General features: G+C 45.4%; 1 protein-coding gene across 24 annotated transcripts in view; it reads left to right on the forward strand.

Moving 5' to 3' along the window:
• The window catches only part of KDM4C (lysine demethylase 4C), a 437490-nt gene that overhangs the window by 254319 nt on the left and 170376 nt on the right, over window positions 1-12795 (forward strand). For 22 of the 24 annotated variants that reach the window (XR_012159108.2, XM_073345318.2, XM_073345317.2 and 19 more), the window contains one exon: window positions 3234-3345. Coding sequence is in view for 23 of the 24 variants with exons in the window: in XM_073345318.2 (XP_073201419.1) it covers window positions 3234-3345 (112 nt within the window). In the remaining variant the exon portion in view is untranslated. Of the gene's footprint in view, window positions 1-3233; window positions 3348-12795 lie in introns of those variants that run through there. The other 2 variants (XM_073345331.1, XM_073345334.1) reach the window with 1 other exon arrangement.

Consider the following 12795-nt stretch of genomic DNA (forward strand, 5'->3'; position numbering starts at 1 on the left):
AACAGACCATGGGTGTTATTACAGAAACAATATTGGACCCATTAATAGTGATAGAAACTTGGAAAACCATGCACTCTTTTTGGAAAGAACAGCAGGGTACTTTAGGCTCTCTGTAGAGAGCCAATTACTTTGCATTAACTTTATCATTTCTGTGTTGAATCTGAATTTCCTTCTGAACTACTTGGGGGCCTTCAAATCCAGTGTTGCTTTGTGACTCCTGTCCTCTTGGGAACATTGGGAGAATATTGAGTAAATTATCTTTTAGCATTTGAAAGATAGAACAGGTTCCATTGCCCCTATTTGGAGACAATGACAGATGACTTCTTGTGTAATCTAGCATATCAGTTGATCTTTGGATGTTGGGGCTTGATGAATCTGTCCCTGGGAAGAGTTCAGTTCAGTTGAGTATCCATTCAGAATTAATTCCATAACCTAACCTGTTTAAGGTAGATCAATAGTGTGCAAAGTTTTTGGGGTCTTCCTCCTACATTGTCCTGGGCCTTATACATGTGGACCAAAGAGTCTGGCCCTTATTCTTAGAGGTGGAAGAAGACGTAGAAATAAATTCAGATCTGTATCTCCTGATACGTCTCTTACCAGCGACTGTCCATTATCTACGTCTATTATCATCTATTTCTATAGAAGTCAGAATCTCTTCTTTGATAGCAGGGTGACCAGCCCTTTGGGCTGCCTGTTTCTACTATCAGGTCAAAATTCCCTTCTGTTCTGTCTCATAGAAGGAAGAGATTTCTTACCTTTACCAGAAGTTTCCACCGCTACTTTATCACCACTCCCGAAAGAGCTTCTCTTTGAAAATATTGAGATAACCAATTATCAGTTGCTGGTGCCAAGGAAGGACTCTGCTAGAGACCCTCAGCACCACCATGGCTCTGCCCACACCCAGACATCCAGACTGATTGCATGCCCCAGTGCCCCCAAAACAGAAAAGGCCAACAGAGGGCACTTCCTGGCCAGGTCTAAAGACCAGATGGTCAATAGCCCCCACCCAGCTCCCATTTGGTAGGGATTCCGTTGACTTCTGCCCCGAGATGGGTCCAGTCAAGTCCAGACCCGCAGCGCTGTCCTGCATGCCACCATGAAGACTTACAGCTTCCTTCCACCGTGGAGGCGTTCCAGGCAGCAGCGGACCTTTTGGCGCTTACAGCACCATCCTCCCCTCCTAGGCGAGACAGATCGCCAGCACCGCTTCTGGGCCTGGTACATTCCATGAGCAAACCAGTGATGATGTTGGCCATAAGACCACCATCTCTGTCGCATCGGCCTGCGGCACTGGTGGCCCGTGTGGGTGAACCGCTCCGGTCCCCCAGTTGGTACCATTCTCCGGCACCAAGCCGCTCTGCTCCTCCGTGGTCATCACAGTCTGAGACCGACAACCCTACCCGGCACCGTGGCCAGGCCAACGGCAGGTTCCTCAGTGGCCCTTCTGGACACCCTGGGCCTATCACCAGAGTGGCATCGGTGGCCTCAACTTCTTTTGGGCAGCTGCATACGCCGACATAAATGGTCTCTCTCACCACTCCTCCCTTTGTAATAATATTAAGCACTATAAGCATCTTTTCAGTGTTGTAATCATGCTGTGTTACAGGTTATATTTAATGTATCTGGGTACCTCTCAGACATTCCCAAGTGGCTTTTCAAATACTTTCCAATACACCTCCATGCTCTGTCTGTGTTACTGTTATACAGGGTTATATTACAGAGATGCTATTAGGAAGGCCAATCTGCTTTACCTTTTTGCTCAGCTAGTTGCATCTTTTGATGTCATAAACCCATCCTGTGCGTTAGCCACAACATCCTCCTCCCTCCACTTAATTTAGTAAATGGTATGTAGCTCTGTATTGTAGCTGCTGACAACCTTGATTTGCTGTTTTCTTGTTGTTGAGGATGTGCATTGTTTTGTCAGTCATCTCGAGGTTGTGCATTGTTTTGTCAGTCATCTCCTTTATCTGTTCTCCTTACCTAGACTGGCAAACTCCATAAGTGATCTCTGGTACTGATCCTTGATAAATGAGGCTGTTGTGACCTGATTTTCCCTTTTTCCAAAAGTACCCATATGATGATAATTACTGACAACTGCATGAAGCCACCACAGGGAGAATAGCATGGCTGTGCAGATAAATGAAATGGCACACACATTTCCATTTAATACCATATGAGTCAGTGTGATAAACTGTTCTGAAATATACAAAAAGAACAGGAGTACTTGTGTCACCTTAGAGACTAACAAATTTATTTGAGCATAAGCTTTAGTGACTTTATCAGATGCATAGAATGGAACATATAGTCAGTGAATATATATACATACAGAAAATATGAAAAGGTAGAGCTGGTCTGCCAACTTCCGCCTTTTCATATTTTCTGTATGTATATATATCCTCTGACTATATGTTCCATTCTATGCATCTGATGAAGTGAGCTGTAACCCACGAAAGCTTACGCTCAAATAAACTTGTTAGTCTCTAAGGTGCCACAAGTACTCCTTTTCTTCTTGCAGATACAGACTAACACGGCTGCTACTCTGAAACTTGAAATATACAGAAGTATTCTAGCGTACATTACATTTTCAGCCAGTGTTAATCTTTATTCAGTAGATTTAGCATTTATTTATTGTAATTGTTTGTTAATGGTTGCTTTGTATTTTTTTTAAAGACAAACTTAAATGTTGCATTTTAACTTTTAGTTACTAAACTGAATGAGTGAAAACTTATGAAGAAAAACTGTACATGTTTTTTAAATATGTTGTTGTCCTAATACCAAGTTGTTTTCCACACCTTTTTCTGAAGTAAAGGGAGAGATTATCCCATCTCCTAGATCTAACAAAATAACTAATGTCAGACAAATTTTTGAACCATCGATGAGAGGTTTTTTACATGCTTGATGTGAGAATTTATCTAACAAAGTGGATTATTTACACGAGTGGTTCTCAAACTTTTGTACTGGTGACCCCTTTCACATAGCAAGCCTCTGAGTGCCACCCCTCTTATCAGTTAAAAACATATTAACACCATTATAAATGTTGGAGGAAAAGTGGGGTTTAGTGTGGAGGCTGACAGGTCGCAACCCGACAAGTAATAACCTTGTGACCCCCTGAGGGGTCCCGACCCCCACTTTGAGAACCCCTGCTTTACGCCATTAGCAGAAGAATATTCTTGCTTATCAGCATTAGTTTTGTTCAGTTTCCAACTAAACTAAATATGGTCTCTCCCTTTCAGTTAGCAGAAATTGAAAGAAAGAAAACATGTAAGAGTTGGCGTCATCCACTAAGTAAACCCCCGGCCAGATCTCCTATGACACTGGTTAAACAGCAGGCAGTAAGTGATGAAGGTGAGCATGCTTTTAATGTGTTTCTCTAATTACATCTGTCTGTCTTTATAACCTGTATACATATATCTTTTAAGTATTACAAAAGTACTGAAGATGAAAGAGTATTTTGACTGTGTGGGAAATCTTCTAAAGTTGCAGAATAATTCCATTAAAAAGCTTTCAGCATGCTTGCTGAATTCATGAGTTCTTTCTTTCCCCCGTTTCACTTAAATTCTCCTAAACATATTAGAACTGTCTTGTAAGAAGCTCAGAACAGTCTGAAGTCATTTAAAGTGCTGCATGTGGGATGAAGACACTTTCTGTAGCCAGATCTCCTTTGTTGAATTTGACAGCAATTGGCTTTAGCAGCAAACTTTATATCTTATTTTAGGAAGGCAAGTATAGCTATGACATACCATTTCTAGATCTTCAGAACATCAGTCCTGCTTGTAAACTGTACCTCGTTGGATTATTTTAAAAAAAATTTGCATTGTGATTCTATTGTTTTAGACATCCAGTTGGAGGCTTGAAAAGTGGTTCTGGTAAAGACATCTGTAGCCTTGATTCATGAAAGAGACCACAGATATTCCAAAACATCAGAAAGGTTACCAACAGTCTTTATTATACCTTGGATTCTGGCCCCACAATTAGTTAAAAATATAAAGGGAAACAATTAAATAGACTGGTCTCTTTCTCTAGGTTTGACAAAGCCATTTTACTATATCCATTGAAAATGGAGAGCTACTGAGCATATCCCACATACATTCCTCATTTTACTCCTGAGGGCATTCTGCGTCAATAAAATAAAAATTCTGCGCACAATATTTTGAAATTCTGCATGTTTTATTTGCCAAACTGTAGCTCACAAAAGCTTATGCTCAAATAAATTTGTTAGTCTCTAAGGTGCCACAAGTACTCCTTTTCTGTTTGTGGATACAGACTAACACTGCTGCTACTCTGAAACCTAAATAAATTCAGAGGCTCCAGCATGACAGTGGGGAGCACAGGCCACTGGCTACATGAAGGTGGGAGATCACCTTGTAGCCCCCTCCCCCAGGACGCGGACTCAGCAGTGAGGCTGCACCCGAACCGACACTGCACAAAGGCCTGGGCCTGCCACAGAAACACCCTGGGCCCTGCCCCTCTGCACCAGGCTCACCAGGTGTAGGGCAGGCAGGTTCAACCAGGCAGAATCCAAGTGTGGAGGGGCTGTGTGGGGGGATCCAGTTGTGGGATGAGAGGATTCTGTGTGGGACAGTCTGGGTGCAGGCAGCTCAGTGGGGGGATCTGGATGCACAGAGGCTTGTTGGGGGGGCAGTTTCCAGGTGCAGGGGCAATGGGACTCTGCAGGGGCTTCCAGGTGAAGATGGTTGCAGTTCAGTGGAGGGTTCTGGGTGTAATGGTCTCAGTGAGGGGGTCTCGGTGCTGGAGGATTGGGGCTTGGTAGGGTGGGGGCCTGGGTGCAGCTAGTTGAGGGTCAGTGGCATGGGGGTCTGGATGTGTGGGCTCAGGGTGGTGCAGGGGGTGAGGCATCAGCGTGGGGGTTTGAGTGCAGGGAGCTCTGAGGGGTGATCTGGATGCAGGGGTGGGGGTCCGGAGGCAGGGGGTCTGTGGGCAAGGGTCTCCAGGTGCAGGGGTTGAGGTTCAGTGGGGTGGGGTTCGGGTATGGAGGGCTCGGAGGGTTCTGGATGTACTGGGTGAGACTTGGCAGGGGTGTCTGGGTATGGGAGGTCCGGATGCACAGGGGTAGGGTGGATTGGGAGCAGCTCCCCATACAGTGACCCCTCCCCCCACAGCTGAGGAGTGATGAGGGCAGGAAGCAGGGGAGGATAATGAGCTTCCTGCAGCTGCGGGAGGGTCTGACACAGCTCCAGCTACTCCTTGCAGGGGAGGAAGAAGCCCCGTCTGCTCCTGCCTCCAGCCCAGCTGGGACGAGCAGCTGATCCCGGCTCAGGGTAGGAGCCACTGGCTGGAGTGTCCTCAGCCCCACTGTGATTTACCTCTCCGCCGGCTGTTCTGGGTGCCTGAAACAATGTACCTGTGCTGCTAGGGAATGGTGTGGTGTGACTGCTCTTGCAGCTTCTTTTTGCTTCCCTGTCAGAAAGTCATTTTTCTGTGGGGAAGCAAAGAAATCTGCAGAGGACATGAATTCTGTACATGTGCAGTTTTGCAGTATTTCCCCAGGAATATCATTTATACCATTTTCTATAGTTATACCAGTAAGTTTCTATAAAAAGCAAAGTTCAAGATTTTAAAAACCAGGGATCAGATTCTCAGCATAGCTGAAGAGAGCAGGCATAAATGTAGGCCAACTAAAAGCAAAAACAGCCCTTAATGAAATTTTAAAGCTATGCAGGACTGCCTACCTATCCTCATTTCTGACACAATTCCTACTCTGTGCGGGAATCGGCAGCAGCATTAAGGTAGCTTTCTGCTTGCTTGGTGGTGCACAAAGCAGATGGTGTCAGGGCAAAGAATCTGGCTCCTAAATTCACATTTAAGCAGTTAAATAATTTTCAAAAACATTGAGCACAGAGCAGCTCCCATTGACTTCCAGGAGTGCTGCTATGTACTCAGCACTTCTGAAATGTAGTCCAATCGCTTAGATGCCTAAATAAGGAGCTTAATATTATGCACCAATCTTTCTGTAATATTAAAACTCTGCACCTCAAAGCTAGATACCACCATAGATTGGACAGTTTTTCAATAGATCCAAATAGAATTGGGCTTCTCCCATAATATTTCAGTCTGATGGGGTTGTGAAAAAATAGTAAGATCAAAATTATATAGTACAGCCATCAAGCTATACGGTATGCCAGCTGCACTCATGTATAAGGTGCTTTTGCTTTCCTTAACTGTTATAAGCAATGGGGGGGTATGTTTATGTGTGTAAATATATTTTAAAAAAACCCTCATCCCCATAAAAAAAACCCCAAACACCACCACCCAAGGGCAGTACTTTTTCTTATTTCCACAGCTCCTAGGTCACTGCACTTTCCCTTTCTTAAAGCCTTCAAACTGTAGCATACATTTCACTTTTGTAGTTTAAACCTTGTGGCACATTCAAATTCAGTTTTTCACTCGAGCCTCGAGCAGTATGTTGCATCCTATAACTTATGTAATTAGGGAATAGTTTGGATCTGACATTCATACAGTGTGTGATGACCTCCATTTAAAATATTTAAAAAACGGCAAAAGTTCTCTCTTCTGTTAAATGGAGAATAGAGGCCTTAGTTGTTATCCCATCATAATTTTAAGTTTTACTGTGTGTTTTTTTTTTCAAAAATTTAGGATTAATATTTATGTTAAAGCCCTAAGTTACAAAGGAAATTTGATCTTCCATACTTGGTAAGTAGTGCTAAAAGAAGCCTCTTTTCCCTTCAGCTACTATAGATTCATCTGTACACAGTTCCTGTAGCTAAGTTGATGGTACTTTTGATTTGAATGACTTATCAGACATCTCTTATTAAAATGTTGATCATGTTTTCAGGGTTGACATGCAAACATGCTAATAAGGTATATAACAGTTGTTGAAAGCAGTTTTTATTTCAGGTTTGCAAACACCAGCTATTAACAGTTGGGAAAATAAAAAATCCTCTATTCTTGTCACATTCCTGTGTGTGCGTTTCCAATAACAAAACATTCATTTTAGGGGAAAATAGTTTGAGGAAAAAGTGCACAGCAATTCTGTTGTATTTTAATAGATAGGAGTATGGAATGTATATTGTCTTTTAACATATACCGGTAACAGTTTTTTTTAAATGGCATATTTTGATGATAGATTTAAATAAAACTAGTTAAGGGAGGTGGAAAACAACCATGTACTTTATTTTAAACAATGTTATTAGCATAGTTAAATTAACATAAGCCCTTCTTTATTTAAATCATTCACCTCCATTACAACAATAATTTTTTGGACAATAACCAACAGAAATTACAAACTCACAATAGAAACTGATGCACAGCAAGTAAGCGATATGGTTAGTGTTCTGCTTCCATCACATTTCATTTCGTTTTCTGCCTTCTTTTTGGCATTCGTCTAGGAGACTGCTCTTAGAGGAGCTGGGACTGGCAAATACAGGTCACTTCTGAGCTTGCTGACACTGACGGGCTTGAATTTCAGCGCTCAGACCTCCAGTGAAGTCTGTGTGGGTGCTGAGCATCTCTAAGATATCCGGTCTCATGGTTTCAACACAGTGGTGCCAGCTGCTTATTAAATGAGGCTACATTTTTTTTGTTTATGAAAAGTTACAACACTCAAGTATAGTTGTGTAAGTATAAATCCAGCAAAGCCATGAATTGGTATGTTAAATTCATGTCTACAAAGCACTTCGTAAAGGAATGCAAAAGGTTGGCCCCCCTGAAGGTGTAACTTGCACAGCTTTTGTCTACGAACAATGGAAGGCTTACCTCCAGACATAAGCTGCAACCTTACAGGCAGCTTAAAAAAACCCCCTCTGCAGCCATTTTTGTTCCGTTGGATAATGCAAATTTAACAGGGCTGGCATGTCTCTTTCAATGTTATGCTTTCAGTCAGCCTCAGCTAAGGGTATGTCTACACTACGAAATTAGGTCGAATTTATAGAAGTCTGTTTTGCAGAAAGCGTTTTTACACAGTCGATTGTGTGTGTCCCCACACAAATGCTCTAAGTGCATGTAGTCGGCGGAGTGCGTCCACAGTACCGAGCAACCGTCGACTTCTGGAGCGTTGCACTGTGGGTAGCTGTCCCACAGTTCCCGCAGTCTCCGCCGCCTATTTGAATTCAGGGTAGAAATCCAGGTGCCTGATGGGGCTAAAACATTGTCGCAGGTGGTTCTGGGTACATATCGTCAGGCCCTCCTTCCCTCCCTCCTTCCGTGAAAGCAAGGGCAGACAATCGTTTTGTGCCTTTTTTCTTGAGTTACCTGTGCAGACGCCATACCACAGCAAGCATGGAGCCCGCTCAGCTAACCATCACCGTATATCTCCTGGGTGCTGGCAGACGTGGTACTGCATTGCTACACAGCAGCAGTGTATTGCCTTTTGGCAGCAGACAGTGCAGTATGACTGGTAGCCGTCGTCGACGTAGTCTTGGGTGCTCTTTTAACCGACCTCGATGAGGTCAGGGGCGCCTGGGCAAACATGGGAGTGACTCAGCCAGGTCATTACCCTTTTAAGTTTCATCTCATGGCGATTCAATCCTGCTGGCAGTGTACTGTCTTTTAATCAGCAGCCAGCAGAAGATGATGACCAGCAATCATACTGCACCGTCTTCTGCCGAGCACCCAGGAAATGACGATGGCTAGCGGTCATACTACACGGTCTGCTGCCAGCAGATAGATGAAGATAGATGAAGTGGATCAAAACAAGAAATAGACCAGATTTGTTTTGTATTCATTTTCTACTCCCTCCCTCTGTGAAATCAATGGCCTGCTAAACCCAGTTTTGAGTTCTATCCTTGAGGTTTTGAGTTCTATCCTTGAGGGGGCCATTCTGTTTCTTGCAAAGCCACCCCCTTTGTTGATTTTAATTCCCTGTAAGCCAACCCTGTAAGCCATGTCATCAGTCGCCCCTCCCTCCGTCAGGGCAATGGCAGACAATCGTTTCGCGCCTTTTTTCTGTGCAGACGCCATACCCTGGCAAGCATGGAGCCCGCTCAGATCACTTTGGCAATTAGGAGCACATTAAACACCACACGCTTTATCCAACAGTATATGCAGCACCAGAACCTGGCAAAGCGAAACCGGGCGAATAGGCGACATCAGCGTGGTGACGAGAGTGATGAGGAAGGACATGGACACAGACTTCTCTCAAAGCACGGGCCCTGGCAGTGTGGGCATCATGGTGCTAATGGGGCAGGTTCATGTGGTGGAACGCCGATTCTGGGCTCGGGAAACAAGCACAGACTGGTGGGACCGCATAGTGTTGCAGGTCTGGGATGATTCCCAGTGGCTGCGAAACTTTCGCATGTGTAAGGGCACTTTCATGGAACTTTGTGACTTGCTTTCCCCTGCCCTGAGGCTCAAGAATACCAAGATGAGAGCAGCCCTCACAGTTGAGAAGTGAGTGGCAATAGCCCTGTGGAAGCTTGCAACGCCAGACAGCTACCGGTCAGTCAGGAATCAATTTGGAGTGGGCAAATCTACTGTGGGGTTGCTGTGTTGCAAGTAGCCAACGCAATCAAAGATCTGCTGATCTCAAGGGTAGTGACCCTGGGAAATGTGCAGGTCATAGTGGATGGCTTTGCTGCAATGGGATTCCCTAACTGTGGTGGGGCCATAGATGGAACCCATATCCCTATTTTGGCACCGGAGCACCAAGCCGGCGAGTACATAAACCGCAAGGGGTACTTTTCAATAGTGCTGCAAGCACTGGTGGATCACAAGGGACGTTTCACCAACATCAAAGTGGGATGGCCGGGAAAGATACATGACGCTTGCATCTTCAGGAACTCTGGTCTGTTTCAAAAGCTGCAGGAAGGGACTTTATTTCCAGACCAGAAAATAACCGTTGGGGATGTTGAAATGCCTATAACTATCTTTGGGGACCCAGCCTACCCCTTAATGCCATGGTTCATGAAGCCATACACAGGCAGCCTGGAGAGTAGTCAGGAGCTGTTCAACTACAGGCTGAAAAAGTGCAGAATGGTGGTAGAACGTGCATTTGGACGTTTAAAAGCGCACTGGCGCAGTTTACTGACTCACTTAGACCTCAGCGAAACCAATATTCCCGCTGTTATTACTGCTTGCTGTGCGCTACACAATATCTGTGAGAGTAAGGGGGGGATGTTTATGGCAGGGTGGGAGGTTGAGGCAAATCGCCTGGCTGCTGGTTACGCACAGCCAGACGCCAGGGCGGTTAGAAGAGCACAGCAGGGCGCGGTGCGCGTCAGAGAAGCTTTGAAAACCAGTTTCATGACTGGTTTCAGAGTAACAGCCGTGTTAGTCTGTATTCGCAAAAAGAAAAGGAGTACTTGTGGTACCTTAGAGACTAACCAATTTATTTGAGCATAAGCTTTCGTGAGCTACAGCTCACTTCATCGGATGCATACTGTGGGAAGTACAGAAGATCTTTTTATACACACAAAGCATGAAAAAATACCTCCCCCCACCCCACTTTCCTGCTGGTAATAGCCTATCTAAAGTGATCACTCTCTGTACAGATTGTAAGGAGAGTGATCACTTTAGATAAGCTATTACCAGCAGGAGAGTGGGGTGGGAGGAGGCATTGTCCCACGGTCTCTGTGTATATAATGTCCTCTGCAGCTTCCACAGCATGCATCCGACGAAGTGAGCTGCAGCCCACGAAAGCTCATGCTCAAACAAATTGGCTAGTCTCCAAGGTGCCACAAGTACTCCCTTTCTTTCTGCGAATACGGACCAACACGGCTGTTACTCTGAAACCTTTCTCTTCTTGCAATCCCCTGCCTCATTTACTACACACTTCCCACCTCAGTGTCCCCTTCCGGTTGCCTGATTTTTACCCTATGACCCTCACTGCCATGCCTGCGTTTTCATTTGTTGTCCCCTGCAATTACTTGTCCTGGGTCCTTTGGCTCCACCCCTCAGTGAGCTTAGTTCCCACCATCTTCCAGGCTCACATATAGGTGGGACAATGCCTCCTCCCACCCCACTCTCCTGCTGGTAATAGCTTATCTAAAGTGATCACTCTCCTTACAATGTGTACAGAGAGTGATCACTTTAGATAGGCTATTACCAGCAGGAAAGTGGGGTGGGGCGAGGTATTTTTTCATGCTTTGTGTGTATAAAAAGATCTTCTGTACTTCCCACAGTATGCATCCGATGAAGTGAGCTGTAGCTCACGAAAGCTTATGCTCAAATAAATTGGTTAGTCTCTAAGGTGCCACAAGTCCTCCTTTTCTAGTTTCATGACTGGCCAGGCTATGGTGTGAAAGTTCTCTTTGTTTCTCCTTGATGAAACCCCCTGCCCTTTGGTTCACTCTACTTCCCTGTAAGCTAACCACCCTCCCCTCCCCCCCTTCGATTACCGCTTGCATAGGCAATAAAGTCATTGTTACTTCTCATTCATGCATTCTTTATTAATTCATCACACAAATAGGGGGATAACTACAAAGGTAGCCCAGGAGGAGTGGCGGAGGAGAGAAGCACCAGGAGGGGTGGAGGAGGAGGGAAGGACAAGGCCACACAGCACTTTAAAAGTTTAAAACTTATTGAATGCTAGCCTTCTGTTCCTTGGGCAATCCTCTGGGGTGGAGTGGCTGGGTGGCCGGAGGACCCCCACCGCGTTCTTGGGCATCTGGGTGAGGAGGCTACGGAACTTGGGGAGGAGGGCAGTTGATTACACAGGGGCTGTAGTGGCGGTCTGTGCTCCTGCTGCCATTCCTGCAGCTCAACCATACGCTGGAGCATATTAGTTTGATCCTCCAGCAGCCTCAGCATTGAATCCTGCCTCCTCTCATCACGTTACCGCCACCTTTCAGCTTCAGCCCTCTCTTCAGCCCATCACTTACTCTCTTCAGCCCGCCACCGCTCCTCCCGGTCATTTTGTGCTTTCCTGCACTCTGACATTGTCTGCCTCCACACACTCGTCTGTGCTCTGTCAGTGTGGGAGGACAGCATGAGCTCAGAGAACATTTCATTGCGAGTGCATTTTTTTTGCCTTCTAATCTTCACAAGCCTCTGGGAAGGAGAAGATCCTGTGATCCTTGAAACACATGCAGCTGGTGGAGGAAAAAAAAAGGGACAGTGATATTTAAAAAGACACATTTTATAGAACAATGAGTACACTCTTTCACAGTAAACCTTGCTGTTAACATTACATACATAGTACATGTGCTTTCGTTCCAAGGTTGCATTTTGCCTCCCCCCAGTGCATGGCTAGCTCCTTCCCCCTCCCCCCTTTCCGTGGCTAACGGAAGGGAACATTTCTGTTCAGCCACAGGCAAACAGCCCAGCAGGAATGAGCACCTCTGAATGTCCCCTTAAGAAGAGCACCCTATTTCAACCAGGTGACCATGAATGATATCACTCTCCTGAGGATAACACAGAGAGATAAAGAACGGATGTTGTTTGAACGCCAGCAAACATACACTGCAATGCTTTTTTCTGCAGTGATTCCCGAGTATGTGCTACTGGCCTGGAGTGTGGTAAAGTGTCCTACCATGGTGGACGGAATAAGGCTGCCCTCCCCAGAAACCTTTTGCAAAGGCTTTGGGAGTACATCCAGGAGAGCTGTGAATGCCAGGGCAAATTAATCATTAAACATGTTTGCTTTTAAACCATGTATACTATTTTAAAAGATACACTCACCAGAGGTTGCTTCTCTGCCTGGCAGGTCCGGGAGGCAGCCTTGAGTGGGCTCGGGGGGTAGTGGCTCCAGGGCCAGGGTGAGAAACAGTTCCTGGCTGTCGGGAAAACTGGTTTCTGCGCTTGCTTGCTGTGAGCTATCTACAACCTCATCATCATCTTCCTCATCCCCAAAACCTGCTTCTGTGTTGCCTCCATTTCCAA

The sequence above is a fragment of the Lepidochelys kempii genome, chromosome 5, assembly GCF_965140285.1.
Source record: "Lepidochelys kempii isolate rLepKem1 chromosome 5, rLepKem1.hap1, whole genome shotgun sequence".
In the NCBI taxonomy this organism is placed as follows: Eukaryota; Metazoa; Chordata; order Testudines; family Cheloniidae; genus Lepidochelys; species Lepidochelys kempii.